Source organism: Vigna angularis, chromosome 2 (assembly GCF_016808095.1).
Source record: "Vigna angularis cultivar LongXiaoDou No.4 chromosome 2, ASM1680809v1, whole genome shotgun sequence".
Taxonomy (NCBI): domain Eukaryota; kingdom Viridiplantae; phylum Streptophyta; class Magnoliopsida; order Fabales; family Fabaceae; genus Vigna; species Vigna angularis.
In genome coordinates, this window is record NC_068971.1 from 3,938,041 (window position 1) to 3,952,078 (window position 14,038).

Below are 14,038 nucleotides of genomic sequence, written 5' to 3' on the forward strand. Positions count from 1 at the left end.
AGTTTCAATGTTTAAACTAATTAAAGAATCACCCATTCGTGTAAAAATACATCAAGGGTTTGATGACAACAGTTTAAAAATTAGCATTCTTATAATGGTTTAGCAACCTTTTAATGATAGTGTAAAGTTCTTTTTACTGAGGGTGGACCAAAAGTAAACACTTTCAGTACAGTTTAGTCCAACATGGAAATATTTTCAGTGCAATTCTATCAAGATTTAGACACTTAATAAAAAAATTAGCAGTTTAGTGATTTTCTGGTACATCTGTTTCTTCCTCGTGGGGCGATTCTCTTATGGTAAAACAAAATATCCAGTGCGTTCAAAAAAGGATGTTTGATTAACATTTCTCAGCATTACTATTATGGTCAACACGCCCACCACCTTCGTTTCTTTAGTTAATCAAAAGTCTGAGAAAACAGCTATGCCAATTCAAAGTCATGGTAAATGCAAATTGTTTTCAATGATCCTTTCAAATTTGTTATAATAGAGAATCAGAAGAGATAGATGGAGTTTTGGCACACTCAACATAAATAGTTAGTAGTGATTTATAGAAAGTAATAGGAACCTTAAGTTATGGAATGTCATAAGTTGGAAGCGAAAAGAGTTGAAAGGAAATAAAAATGGGTGAGAAGAATACAAAGATTTTACTCAGGCAAGTAAAAAAAATTCACTTTTCATTTTCTACTCTCATCCAAATAATACATTAGACATGGTAATGCCCAGAAAAATCCACATAAAGAAAATACCATTACAATTTGGATGGAATCATTCCCCGTTTCTAAGTACATTGGTTAAGGAAATAATCTATACTCTTAAACAAGCGGGTGGTTGGTAAGGTCCCCATTGTAATCTGCGAGCCTTGCCCACCATGTTTCAGCTTAAGCTACTTTGTCGGAATCAATCAGAACAATCTAGTATCTGGTTTGTCTCCTTGTCGAGGACAAACAAGCACACAATCAGAAGAATTTTGACTTCCTGTTGTTGCTGTTAGGTCAATGTTGCTGCTTTACGCGTTGCATAATCCTCCACAATACTGATCGAACTTTTGCTATGGCGGAGTGAAAACTCTGCAAGTAGAATCTGGCATTCTTCTACAGTCAGATCACCATGATGGCCCTGCATATGTTGCAGAAAATTCAGCCCCTAAGATGTCACAAGGCATGCAGCAAACTTTGATGATGGCATAAAAAATTGATTGAACAATAAATCTTTTTTATATCTTTATTTACATGAAAAATCTATTGCGATTATGTGCTATGCTCACAAATATTTCCAAAAAGTTTCCATTTCCTATTTGTATATGCAGGGATTAAACAGCTCTGATGTAATTTTATGATCCTTTTTGGCTCACTGCTGTTTTTTTTTTGGTTCAGGACACCTGGTTTCCCCTCAACCCCATTTGTACAATTGTATCTTTTATCGGTTCTATCAATTCCTTCTTTGAAACAAAAAAATTCTATGATAAACTTAAATAATTTAATCTATGGGTTTTCACGATTAATCAAATTTAGAAGTACAAAACTGAGAAGCAGCTTTTTCAATTCCTTGAATTCAGACTAAATGAAATATGCTCTTTAATTCATCAGATGGAGACAGTAAAGAATACAGATTTGCTAGAATCACTATTAATATGACAAAATCCAGATATAAGATTCAAATATACGAGTCTTCATTGATCACCTCATAAAGTACATAACTAAAATCATTACCATGTGAGATATTCTATTACAAACAGCATGATGCATGAGGATTCCTGCAGCAACTGAAACATTGAAAGAGTCCACCATTCCTGCCATTGGAATACTGCAGTGCAAATCTGACAACTCCAATGCCTCATCACTAATACCCCTGAAACGTGAACATAATCATTGTTAAATACATACGAAACCTGAACAAAAGTAGAACCCAAGTCACGGGATATATAACAACTATTTAACATTTTCTTTAAAAGTAAAGACTGTTGGTGATTCCCTGACCACTTCAGTTAATATTCAGTAAACATGAACAAATGACAGTTCATTGGGCTCACATTTGCGTTGTCTAAAGTATTACACGGAATTTTCTTTATCCAATGGTTTATAAAATTAAGTATAGCACATCAAGAAAAGGCAGGAATTAACCTATTTTCATTTCCGACCACGATTGCAGTTGGGTGCGACCAGTCTAAGTCATGAATAGAAACCTATACACAACAAGAAAAATGTTAATAACATAAACTAACATATCAATTGAAAATTTTCAACATTTAGCTTTACGATTTATGATAATGAAAATCAACAATGAATATAAGGCACTAGTATATACTATGATTACAGGCTGCACAAAATATCTCTAAAAATACGCATGTTAGAGATTCAACAAAGTTTTAACTTTTACTTAACACAATACGCACCTTTAACCAGACTTGGGATCATATATGTAAGTATCTGAAACAAAGCACAATAGGCAAAGAAATATAGTATAAACAAATCATACCGCATCCATTCCCACATGAGTAGTGGCAATTCGATAACCACGTGATTTTAACATTTTAAAGCACTCCTTCGTAGAATCCCACAGCTCAATGTCCAACCATTTCTCTGCACCCATGCTTACATGTCGATTATCCTTATACCTGCAACAAGGAAGCCAGACAAAACATTTCAACCAAAAGAGTCTCCTAACTTCAGTTACACTTGATAATAACGAAATCATAACCTAAGACCCATCCCATAATCACCAGAGATAACACCAGCAGTTTCAACAATGACTAAACAACACAATTCAGAACTCATAATAATAATGCCTTAACATATTTCCGAAACTTAATGCAAATTGACATCAGTTTTCTAATATCTAACAGCACCAGGGACAAAAAAAATGAAGTCCCAAAAAGGTATAGTGTCATGACATTAGTTACTAATCCTAAGAAAACTCCAACGAAGTCTGAAATTTCAAGTTGCTTCACGTGAGTCCCTAAAATCCTAAACCACTTACTGTTATGTTAATCCCTAAACATACCTTAATATTATTACATAATCAATTTATTTTTTAATTTTGGATTAATGCTATTGATAGATTACACTTATTGATGGATTGATGTTATTTAAAAATGTAACAGTCATATTTCCTTTCGGGAACTAAAATGATGTTTTACTCTCTCTAAACTCGAAGCTAACATATCGACATTACTGATTTAAATCACGGCTACTTACTATGAATTATAATACTCTCTGATAAGTCAAATCTGAGTAGAAAAACTAAACCTATGAGAGCGAAACGAGAGTGCTCCTAAAATTTCACCTCTACAATGTCAACAACACCTTTTGTTGGTGTCACACGACACGACGTGGACGGACTGAACGCCGAGCGCGTCGGCGGACCGGAAAGCAGCAGAGACGTTGCCAAAGTCGCAGAGCCCTTCGACGACAAGGCAGACGGAATAGCTCCGGTTCCGAACCACGCTCCCAAACCTCCGCCACCGGTCCTCCGATATGCAGGGCGCGAGGACCTCGACGACCTCGGCGCTGGTCAAAACGGTGCCGTTTTGACAGCGGAAGGCATCGAGGTAGGGGAACCAGCGAGGCACATGAGATTGGTGAGGGAGAAGAGGCTTGCGGTCCATCTTCATGAGCGTGGAGACACCGTCGGGGCTGGTGAGGAGGTGTTGGACGGTCAGAGATTGGAGTTCGGATTCTTCCGCGGTTAGGGCTGACGTGGAACATTTCCGAGTGAGGGTTAGACGTTGATGTGGGACGATAAAGGTTCGTTTGAAGAAGGAAGAAGAAGAAGAAGCGAGTGGAAAACACGTGAGGGTTTTGCAAGCACTCATTTGCAGTTGCAGAGTTCAACCACACGATTCTCGTTTTCCGTTGATAACAAAAATAGTAGGAGACAGAGGCAACAAATTTAAAATTAGGGCTAAATATGATATTTGGTAGTATTCATAGGGTAAAAAATGATTGCAATTTAAAAATCATTATTTTATTTAATTAACAACAATTTGGAAATATCATAGTAGCGAAGGGCTGAAAGCAAAACCATACGTTACCCCACAACTGTTAAAGTGGCTATAAAAACAGCACGTAAATAAGGAAACCAAAACAGAGAAAAAAAACAAATACAGAGCTGCATTAACCGAAATTAACATGGGATTGTGTTTCTCAGAGAAGGAGAACCATGTTGTGGTGGAAAGAGCCGACACTGAGACCACCCTCCGTGCCATGGTGCTGGGTTCCAACGTGGTGTTTCCCGCGGTTCTAAACGCTGCAATTGAGCTCAACGTGTTTGACATAATTGCGAAGGAAGGTTCAGCGGAGAGTGGTGGGTTCATGTCACCCTCTGAAATCGCTTCCAAGTTATTGATACCAACACAGCAACAACACCGCCGTTATTTGGCCAATCGACTGGAGCGTTTGTTGCGATTGCTTGCTAGCTACTCTCTTCTCACTGTTTCTTCTCGCAGCGACGGAGATGGTGGCAGCGTTAGAGTATATGGAGTTTCCGCATCGGGTAAATACTTCGTGCGTGATGAAAATGGTGATGGTTACCTCGCTTCTTTCACTTCGTTTCTGTGTCACCCTGCATTATCAGGGGTGTGGTAAGTGTTTTCATTGGTAAATTAGTATGTCATTATTTGCAAGATATATTTGTATAAATTGAACTGCACGAAATTTATTATAATATCAGATAAGTATAAATTAACCATTATTTTTACTGTTTAAGTTAATAGCTATGATTTAAAGAAAACTCCTATTAGTAGAGCACCCTGACCAGAAGTGTTTGGAAATAAGAATTGGCTCTTACAGTAATTTGATTCAAGTTGCTCAAGTGCATTGTTTAAATTAAGAGACTGATCTGCTTTTTCATTTGAGATTAAGTAGGTGAAAGAGCGAGGTGATTAAGTTTAGAGGTTTTTAAATTAAGAATTTGCTTTCATGAATAGAGTTGTCAAAATAGGTCATCTGACCCACCTAGTATGATCCACCATAGGTTAGTTACTTAGTGAACTAATCCACTCCGATTCACACTGAGTCAAAAAAAATTCGAAAAAAGTTGATGAGTTAAATGGATGGATTCACGCTCACTCAATTATAAGTTTTTTTAAATTAAAAAAAATTATAATTTAAATTTAAAAAATTTTTACTTTAAGATGATGTTAAACTCCAAACACAACTCAAAATAAAAAAAATAACATACAATTCAAATGTAATCTAAAATCAAACTCAAAAAGTGAATAAATAAATTTTTAATATTAATTATTTTTATCTCACTTAAGTTTTGAATGGATAAATGTATAATATTTTGCTCTTTTGAAATATGTTCTTCTTTATCTTCATCTACAATACTATAAGAACATGTTAACTAATAAAAAATCAAAATACAAAATAATAAATAAATAAATTAAATTAAGTGGATTGATGTGAACCGAGTTCTAAGTACATCAGATTGAAAATTGACTCTTATAAAAAAAATTATTTCAAACCCAACCTGATCCAAACCTATGGAAGACCAGATTGACCTGCGAATTCTAACCCATTTTGACGGTGTGAAATCTTAATAATGTAATCTAGATTTAACAACATCAATGTTTTTAAGAATGAAAAAGTAACTTCTTGTTATAAAATCAATATTTTAAGGTAAAAACAAATTATCTATTGATAAAAATAAATAAAACTTACGTTACTTAGACATTACATTATTAGAGTGGATTGTGTAAATGTGAGATGAATTAGTGAGACTCATCCTGAATTCTCTGAATGGTACTACGGAAAATGCTCTTATTTAAAAAGATCATTGTGATGAATTGATTTAACACTCATAATGTAAGCATGAATCTTATCAATGGGGTGATCTAAAAGCTTTTGCAATATTTTCTTATTAAAATAAGAAGAAATATGATTTAGAAATTCTGACTTTGTCGTAATGTAGGCTGAATTTTAAGGAGGTGGTTATTGATCCTGAGATTGACCTATTCAAGAAGGTTCATGGAATGTCCAAGTTCGAATACTTTGGGAAATATCCTGAAATAAACCACGTATTTAACACAGCAATGTATGACATTTGCACCACCCACATGAAAAAAATACTCGAAGTATACACAGGATACGAGGGCATATCAATTTTGGTTGATGTAGGAGGTGGAACTGGACAGTGCCTCAAAATGATCATCTCCAAATACCCTTCAATTAAGGGAATTAATTTTGACCTCCCACATGTAATTGAAAACTCATCACCCATTCCAGGTAAATCAATATAAAACTTAATTATTTCTGGGCATGTAATTGATCAATCACCTTTGCCATAACTATGACGGCTTGTTCATTTAGGGGTTGAGCATGTTGGGGGGAATATGTTTGAAGGTGTTCCACAGGGTGACGCAATTATGCTTAAGGTTAGTAAACATATTACCTAAACTTCAATGATCTTTTTCTATCAGATGTCTAATGAAGAGCCAAACAATTTTTATTTCCTGTGTTTGTACTTGGCTAACATTGTTCCAGGCTGTAACCCATAATTGGTCCGATGAAAAAGTCATAGAACTTTTGAGCAATTGTCACAAAGCTTTGCCACCAAAGGGAAAGGTCATTGTTGGGGATTTCATACTGCCAGAACATCCAGAACCCACAAATGAACATAAAATGATTTCAATTCTTGATAGCATCATGTTTATTACTCCTGGTGGAAGGGAAAGAACTGAGAAAGAATTTGATAGTCTGGGCAAGAGTTCTGGATTTTCTAGGTTTGAAGTTGTCTGTCGAGCTTTCTCTACAATGGCGGTGATGGAATTTTACAAATAAGTAAACCATGTCAGTAATAATTTGGCAGTTTAAATTCGAATAAAGGGAACATGAATTTCCTTATGCCACTATTGTACCAAATAGTGAGTAAAAAAAATATCTTTTGATACATATGTTTTTATATTCTGCTTAACGTGATTCTGCCATTGTTTGAACTATCACTAGATAAAAGTAAATGAGTAGGTATAAGATATAACAGATGACGAATGAATGACTGAAAGCATATCAAGCCAAATCTTAGTATAAAAGTTCGTTTTAAGGAGTACATTTCTATGAAACAGCAAAAGAGTCAAGAAGAAATATTGCTTTTTGAGATGACATCAAAGGATATTCCATTTTGTTGAAGTCTTTCCTGGAGATCAGTTGGACCAAAGATAATCCCAGGAGGGTAAACTCCTCCTTTTGGAAGGTTCTCGCGTTGGCTGAGAAGAATGAGAGCACACTGAATAAGAATTATTGGTGTAGTTAGATATCCAACTTCAGGTCCCATTACCCTTGTTACAATCTCCATGTTAGGTTTTGTGTTTCCCTGAGCAGCAATAGTCCTATCAGTAAAACCATGTCCAACAAACCACATCTTGAAGGAAGCACTTGCCACCTCCTCTTCAGAGGGGCCATTCTTCCTGAACCAACCAAGGCTGAATATTTCAGGAAATTTCAAAAGAAGCCACCTTCCAAAACTAGTGCTTCCTAAAAGACCAATGAAAACTCCAACCATGATGATTCGGAGAATGCCCAACAAAGATTTTGTGCCTATTTTCACACCAAAATGAGCTGGCTTCACAGTTGACCAGAAGGCTTCTCTTTTCTCAACCATTTTAGCGCTCTCACTCAGCCCAGGGAGACCCTGGGGGTTTTCTGTCAGAGTTGACAGAGTTCTCCGAACTACAATTGAATCTGCTGAAGGTAGCTTCACTGCCCAAACGCCAATTTTCTTCTGGTTCTCTATAGTTTCTCCTTTTGAAGGAGGAGGTCCAGGGATCTACAACCATGAAAATGTAAGTTATTAAATGACACAATGTTAACGAGTTAGTAGTCAACATTATAAACAATAACTTAAATTAATCTCCGTCAAGGACATGGTGATTAAATTAGAGAAGAAAAGCAAGAAAGAAGAAGGGAAAAAGGATGATAGTGTGCTCAAGTAATTATAGATATTAGGAAAAAATATGACAATAATCCACTATGAAAGTAAGAACTAAGAAACATACTTTTACACGACAGCATATTTTCCGTTAACAAGAATTTGCACAGGTAACAATAATCGAAAACAACATTTACACATAATAATACCTGTCGAATTCTCATTCATATATACCTATAACTGTTATTTCCATAGAGACCTTCGAAAATCAGATTTCTATAATAACTAAATGAACTTCTATTGTTCTGACAATGTATACCTATAACTGTTATTTCCGTAGCCATCATTTACAGACAGCGGTAGGCAGCAGGTGAATCCAAAACACTGTAGTGAGATAGCATCCAGCAAGAATGCTACTATTTTAAATTTGTTTACATATTCAATAATTATTACTAGACACCTATAGATGCTGAAGAATTGAAAAAGAAAAAGAAAAATCCATAAAGTATTCATTATCAACAATAAAAAGTTAAACATCTCAAGCAAAACATACAAGTATAGCAACAAAATCAAGGAAATAAACGTGTCTTGAAGTAACCGAACATTAAAATTCAAATAAAAGTTTTTTAATACCACTTTCGTTACTGCTAAAGTTCTATAGATCTTTTCTTATCCCTCGTTTTCAGTTTCATAACATCCATGACCTTCTGTGGTTATGTTGATTTTGAATCCAAGAAAAAAAAAAGTGGGAAAAAAAAAGAACAAGAAATGGTAGTGTCACCTGAGGCCTAGGTTTTCTAGGCCGCGACCTTCTGAGTTGCTGCAACTTGTGCGCATTGGCGACGCCGAGAACCGCGGATTCGTAAGTGGCAAAGTTTCCCACAATCCTCTTCTCCGATTCCAGCGCCACGTAAGCCTCCACGCGGTTCGGCGCCGCGGGCTCCACCCACTGCCTCGAGTTGAACATCACGCCGAGCTCCGCGGGCACGGAGTCGAAGCCGCAAGCCGAGATCACAAGCGCCCCGCTCTCCTTCGCGTGGTCGTGGTACGCGGCCTCGACGCGCTCCATGAACTCGGGCTCGCCGGAGATGTCAAGGTAGTCGCAGCCGGCGGCCGCGCAGGCAGCGACGACAGGATCGCCGTGGAGGCGGAAGGGACCGACACAGTTGAGGAGGAGGCGCGTGCGGGCGCAGAGGGCGCGGAGGGAGGAAGGGTCGGAGGTGTCGGCGGTGAGGATGGGGAGCGAGAGTTGAGCGTTGGGCTGGGAGGCCCATTCCAGGGCCTGGGAAAGCTTTCGTGGGCTTCGGCCCGCTATGGCGATGGACTTGAGCGGCGAGGATGGGGTGTTAAGGAATTTGAGGGCTTCTCGGAGAACGTATTTGCCTGTGAATCCCGACGCCCCAAGTATTACAACATCGAAACGGCCACCGTTTTGTTCTTCTTCCATTTCTGCAACAAGTAAGTAACCCAACCACACCACACTCTTCTTCTCCTCGACTTTCGGTGGTTCCCCCAATAAATATGTATTTATGTGTGATTATTCTTCGATAATTGTTTTATAATATACAATATTTGACATGTTTATTATGGTGATGGTAATCTAAATCCCAAGTCATTTTTGAACGAGCAATAGATTTAGGAATTGTGTAAATTGAGTAGATGTTTGGTAGCGGAGTTAGATTAAGTTCAATTGAAATCCATTAATTAGGACAATAATATTCATTACTTTTAAGGCAAAAATTTGGACAGTTAAACATACCAAAAGACAATAATTAGGAAAATAATTATAATTTACAACGCTGACAGATAGTAACTGTCACATTTCGATTCACATCACCTTTCTTCTGGACATAAGCCCAAGAACTTCATCCCAAAGCCCAACACTTCCGACTCTCCCAAGCCCAACAACACTTGGGCTACAGGCAGCCACGGTCCAATAGCCAGCCCTTATCTCATCTCTGAGTTGCTCTCTCTCCCAGCCACAGTAGCCATCAAAGAACCTAAACTCCCCAAGCCCAACGACATTTCTCTTGACCATTTCCGCAGCACAACCCACACTCTCTTTTGCCCCATAATACAAGCCCTTCATCACTTCCTCAAACACCCCACTCTTCCCCACCCCGTCATCACCACCCTCACCCTCACCCTCTTTTGGACTCAATAGAAACAGCCCTTCCTCCAAGGGTCCCCCAAAGAACAAGGGACTGTTGGAAAACGTCCCCTCCACATCTAGCGCCGTTGATCTCGTCTCTTTGATGGACATCAGGGACGGTCTATTCAGGATGATCCCTGATGGCCCTATGGGCCCGGTTGACAGCAGAAGGATCACCGTCCGCTCGAAGATGTGGACCCCATCCAGCTTTTCGGTCGCAATTAGCAAGCACCCCTTTTCCGGCTCGTGGATTACGTGGGCCCATTTATCGGCAATGGTGATGGCTGGAGGATGATCCACCACAGTGTCTGGATCATTCACCTTAGAAACCTCCTCCGGCCTTTGCAACTGCTCTCCTGCCACCAGTTTTGCACGGAAAGATCGCCAATCACCACTCAGTCTGGGCTTCTCATCATCATACAACGGTGACGATGATGACATGTGGCAACCTATCATGAGATTTCAAGTTTTTTTAAAGATTAAAAACATTGTATTAAGAGCAAGATGTTAGTGTGAGGAACTTACATGATATGGGAAATGGGGTTCTAACTTTTGTAGAGTGGAAAGGTTGAGAAGATCGCTTGGAGTTTGATAGAGAGGCGTTTCTGGTAGTGGGGATGAGTTGATCTGTGGATATGGCGAAGGAATTGTGGGAGAGAAAACATGCTTCCATGTTTGTTGAGTTGTTTGTTTTTGAACAGATAATAAGAGTGAAATGAAATGAAGTGATGAGAATTTGGTGGAATGTGTATAAATGTAGAACGAGGCTTAATGTGAACCACAAAATTTTTTTGTACGGCATCTACATCCTTTTTGTTTTTTTTTTGACAGTGGCATCTAATCCAAGTTGGGTGTCTCTGAAGTATGGGCCATTGGATAGAGTTTGATAAACACGTAGGGTTCTCCAGAGCTTTATTTGGTAGTGTTGGATGGATCAAACCCTTTTTCGGCTATGTGTCAACTTCTTTGCCACTAACTTGTTTCTACACCAACTTCCAACTTTGAAATTGTTCACAACTTGTAGACGTTGGAAACTGTCATAGAGAAGTACACGTAGGATTCAAAAGATAAAGAGAGAGTGGGATATTAGTCTTGTATTACTATTAGACTCAAATTTATCTCTTATCATGCTCAAGTACCCAAGACCACCCAATGGGTCAGTTTCACAACATTAATGTCCATGGATGATGAGAAAGTTTATCATTTGATTAGCTGTTTATTTTGATTTATCATTCAAAACAATCCAGTTGCATGATAAGATGATTATGATCCCAATATAGAAAATGGTGCTTGCATTTATTCATGAGAGGATTGGTATACTTTAAATTGGATTAAACTATTATAGCAAGATGAATCTTGAAGATCCGAAATACTAGCTTATATCTCATGACCAAAACTAATCCTTCTTTCAGATCCTCACATAACATATGTAGAGTCTACCCACCTACTGGCCCAACATGAAATTAAAATAAAGAGCTAGGTTGATTAATTTTGTTTATATCACCTTATATAAATAAATTATTATTTAAAACATATTAGTATTTAATAAATTAACAGTATTCAACTTTTTTATTGACACGGTCTTTTGATTCTCGAAGCCGTGACTCAATTACGTGTTATCTATTCAGCAAACCCAAATTGAAATTCACCGAACCTTCACTTTTTTTTTAAGAAATTAAGCTGAAACTTTCTGAGGATTCGTCAAAATTACCATGAAACTCCTTTTATCCATAATTCAATAATATATTTATGTATTACGTTATGTATTCCTTGAGGTTCCTTCAGAATTTTGAAAAAAAAAATCAAGTGATTTATTTTTATTTTTTTCATGTCATTGTTGGAAGCAAAGATAATATATTAAGTAATTTGTTGAACAGACGTACTCTAACCTTACAGAGTAATTAGAATGAAAGCTACTTAATAAATGTACTATAAAAATAATTGTAAGATGGTTATATGGGGTAACAAATTGTCATAATATCATAACTATATTATCTATTTTTACAAAATAAGGTACTTAATTTTTCTAGAGCTTTTATATAAGGAATATTTGGCACAGGTTTTTCCTTTAATTGAAAAGAAAACAAAAAGCTAGAAATAAGCCAGGCCAAACATACCTAGTACACTACCCAGAGAAAATAATTCAGAATCAAAAGTCTTAGTCGGATCAGCCACCAAATGTATCGAATAACATTTAATGCAGAAAATGAAAGGGGTTTCAAGCTACTTACTGTTCAGAGTGTCATCATGAGATCTTTTGGCCATCATGAGAAATTAACAGGGATGGATAAACATAAAAAGCATACGCTGAGAGAGAAGTTAACACAGAAAAACACATGTTAAATGTAGAGCAGCGTGCATATTAAAGATAGCAAGTGGCTCTGGAAATAACCCCACTGAAGTAAAGTTTAATAAAAAAAGGCTGAATTGGTTCCGTGCTATTGCCAAGAGCCAGCACACACAAATATAGGTAGAGTCCAGAGAATTGCCACCCAATATACATATGTTAAGTGTAGCTTCTTTTTACAAGTTGAAGACAGGAAGATCGGAGCATTTTCTCTTTGCAACTTTCCCTTACATTACCTTTACTAAAAGATCTCCTGCAGCATTAGTAGGAATGCAGATGATGCTTGCACCATAAGCATTGGTTCTTCCATTTATACAACTTTGTTGCCGAACAAGTGGTTGCGACCGATAACATGATTTGTATACTCGTTTTTCGCAAAACAAGCAATGCGCTGAGCATAGCACATAATCACAATTGATTTTTCGTGTAAATAAAGATATAAACAAGATTCATTGTTCAATCAATTTTTTATGCCATGATCCAAGTTTGCTGCATGCCTTGTGACATCTCAGGGGCTGAATTTTCTGCAACATATGCAGGGCCATCATGGTGATCTGACTGTAGAAGAATGCCAGATTCTACTTGCAGAGTTTTCACTCCGCCATAGCAAGAGTTCGATCAGTATTGTGGAGGATTATGCAACGCGTAAAGCAGCAACATTGACCTAACAGCAACAACAGGAAGCCAAACTTCTGATTGTGTGCTTGGCTGCTTGTTTGCCCTCGACAAGGAGACAAACCAGATACTAGATTCGATCAGTATTGTGGAGGATTATGCAACGCGTAAAGCAGCAACATTGACCTAACAGCAACAACAGGAAGCCAAACTTCTGATTGTGTGCTTGGCTGCTTGTTTGCCCTCGACAAGGAGACAAACCAGATACTAGATTGTTCTGATTGATTCCACAAAGTAGCTTAAGCTGAAACATGGTGTGCAAGGCTCGCAGATTACAATGGGGACCTTACCAACCACCCGCTTGTTTAAGAGTATAGATTATTTCCTTAACCAATGTACTTAGAAACGGGGAATGATTCCATCCAAATTGTAATGGTATTTTCTTTATGTGGATTTTTCCGGGCATTACCATGTCTAATGTATTATTTGGATGAGAGTAGAAAATGAAAAGTTAATTTTTTTTATTTGCCTGAGAAAAATCTTTGCATTCTTCTCACCCATTTTTATTTCCTTCCAACTCTTTTCGCTTCAAACTTATGACATGCCATAACTTATGGTTCCTATTACTTTCTTTAAATCACTACTAACTATTTATGTTAAGTGTGCCAAAACTCCATCTATCTCTTCTGATTCTCTATTATAACAAATTTGAAAGGATCATTGAAAACAATTTGCATTTACCACCATGACTTTGAATTGGCATAGCTGTTTTCTCAGACTTTTGATTAACTAAAGAAACGAAGGTGGGGGGCGTGTTGACCATAATAATAATGCTGAGAAATGTCAATCAAACATCCTTTTTTGAACGCACTGGATATTTGTTTTACCATAAGAGAATCGCCCCACGAGGAAGAAACAGATGTACCAGAAAATCACTAAACTGCTAATTTTTTTATTAAGTGTCTAAAACTTGATAGAATTGCACTGAAAATATTTCCATGTTGGACTAAACTGTACTGAAAGTGTTTACTTTTGGTCCACCCTCAGTAAAAAGAACTTTA

General features: G+C 37.4%; 4 protein-coding genes and 1 long non-coding RNA gene across 5 annotated transcripts; 2 read left to right on the forward strand and 3 right to left on the reverse strand.

Moving 5' to 3' along the window:
* Positions 1-657: 657 nt before the first annotated feature.
* Positions 658-3,908, reverse strand: LOC108328911 (uncharacterized). Its single transcript, XM_017562814.2, has 5 exons — positions 3,303-3,908; positions 2,476-2,614; positions 2,121-2,182; positions 1,710-1,848; positions 658-1,116 (listed from the first exon to the last, which is right to left on the reverse strand). The coding sequence occupies exons 1-5, from the start codon at positions 3,809-3,811 to the stop codon at positions 988-990; spliced, it is 978 nt and encodes a 325-aa protein (XP_017418303.1). The 5' UTR covers positions 3,812-3,908; the 3' UTR covers positions 658-987.
* Positions 3,909-4,065: 157 nt separating this feature from the next.
* LOC108328912 (isoliquiritigenin 2'-O-methyltransferase) lies at positions 4,066-6,888 on the forward strand. Its single transcript, XM_052873158.1, has 4 exons — positions 4,066-4,579; positions 5,911-6,224; positions 6,309-6,373; positions 6,483-6,888. The coding sequence occupies exons 1-4, from the start codon at positions 4,128-4,130 to the stop codon at positions 6,777-6,779; spliced, it is 1,128 nt and encodes a 375-aa protein (XP_052729118.1). The 5' UTR covers positions 4,066-4,127; the 3' UTR covers positions 6,780-6,888.
* Positions 6,889-6,986: 98 nt separating this feature from the next.
* LOC108328908 (probable mitochondrial saccharopine dehydrogenase-like oxidoreductase At5g39410) lies at positions 6,987-9,476 on the reverse strand. The gene is made up of 2 exons (XM_017562809.2): positions 8,645-9,476; positions 6,987-7,761 (listed from the first exon to the last, which is right to left on the reverse strand). Exons 1-2 carry the CDS (start codon positions 9,308-9,310, stop codon positions 7,069-7,071), a joined length of 1,359 nt encoding a protein of 452 aa, XP_017418298.1. The 5' UTR covers positions 9,311-9,476; the 3' UTR covers positions 6,987-7,068.
* Positions 9,477-9,619: 143 nt separating this feature from the next.
* Positions 9,620-10,755, reverse strand: LOC108328910 (uncharacterized). The gene is made up of 2 exons (XM_017562813.2): positions 10,541-10,755; positions 9,620-10,464 (listed from the first exon to the last, which is right to left on the reverse strand). Exons 1-2 carry the CDS (start codon positions 10,686-10,688, stop codon positions 9,692-9,694), a joined length of 921 nt encoding a protein of 306 aa, XP_017418302.2. The 5' UTR covers positions 10,689-10,755; the 3' UTR covers positions 9,620-9,691.
* A 1,952-nt stretch (positions 10,756-12,707) lies between these two features.
* LOC128195462 (uncharacterized) lies at positions 12,708-13,501 on the forward strand. Its single transcript, XR_008247039.1, has 2 exons — positions 12,708-12,788; positions 12,902-13,501. It is a non-coding gene; the product is annotated as an uncharacterized LOC128195462 (long non-coding RNA).
* Positions 13,502-14,038: the final 537 nt, after the last annotated feature.

What these genes read in the sequence shown, in the direction of transcription:
- LOC108328911 (XM_017562814.2), bottom strand. Translation starts at nt 3,811, where the DNA reads ATGAGTGCTTGCAAAACCCTCACGTGTTTTCCACTCGCTTCTTCTTCT. An exon ending in CTCATGTGGGAATGGATGCG is followed by an intron (nt 2,183 to 2,475) that starts GTATGATTTGTT and finishes TGTTGTGTATAG; the next exon opens with GTTTCTATTCATGACTTAGA. An exon ending in GTGGTCGGAAATGAAAATAG is followed by an intron (nt 1,849 to 2,120) that starts GTTAATTCCTGC and finishes TTCACGTTTCAG; the next exon opens with GGGTATTAGTGATGAGGCAT.
- LOC108328912 (XM_052873158.1), top strand. Translation starts at nt 4,128, where the DNA reads ATGGGATTGTGTTTCTCAGAGAAGGAGAACCATGTTGTGGTGGAAAGA. An exon ending in AAACTCATCACCCATTCCAG is followed by an intron (nt 6,225 to 6,308) that starts GTAAATCAATAT and finishes TTGTTCATTTAG; the next exon opens with GGGTTGAGCATGTTGGGGGG. An exon ending in GTGACGCAATTATGCTTAAG is followed by an intron (nt 6,374 to 6,482) that starts GTTAGTAAACAT and finishes ACATTGTTCCAG; the next exon opens with GCTGTAACCCATAATTGGTC.
- LOC108328908 (XM_017562809.2), bottom strand. Translation starts at nt 9,310, where the DNA reads ATGGAAGAAGAACAAAACGGTGGCCGTTTCGATGTTGTAATACTTGGG. An exon ending in CTAGAAAACCTAGGCCTCAG is followed by an intron (nt 7,762 to 8,644) that starts GTGACACTACCA and finishes TCATGGTTGTAG; the next exon opens with ATCCCTGGACCTCCTCCTTC.
- LOC108328910 (XM_017562813.2), bottom strand. Translation starts at nt 10,688, where the DNA reads ATGGAAGCATGTTTTCTCTCCCACAATTCCTTCGCCATATCCACAGAT. An exon ending in AACCCCATTTCCCATATCAT is followed by an intron (nt 10,465 to 10,540) that starts GTAAGTTCCTCA and finishes ATCTCATGATAG; the next exon opens with GTTGCCACATGTCATCATCG.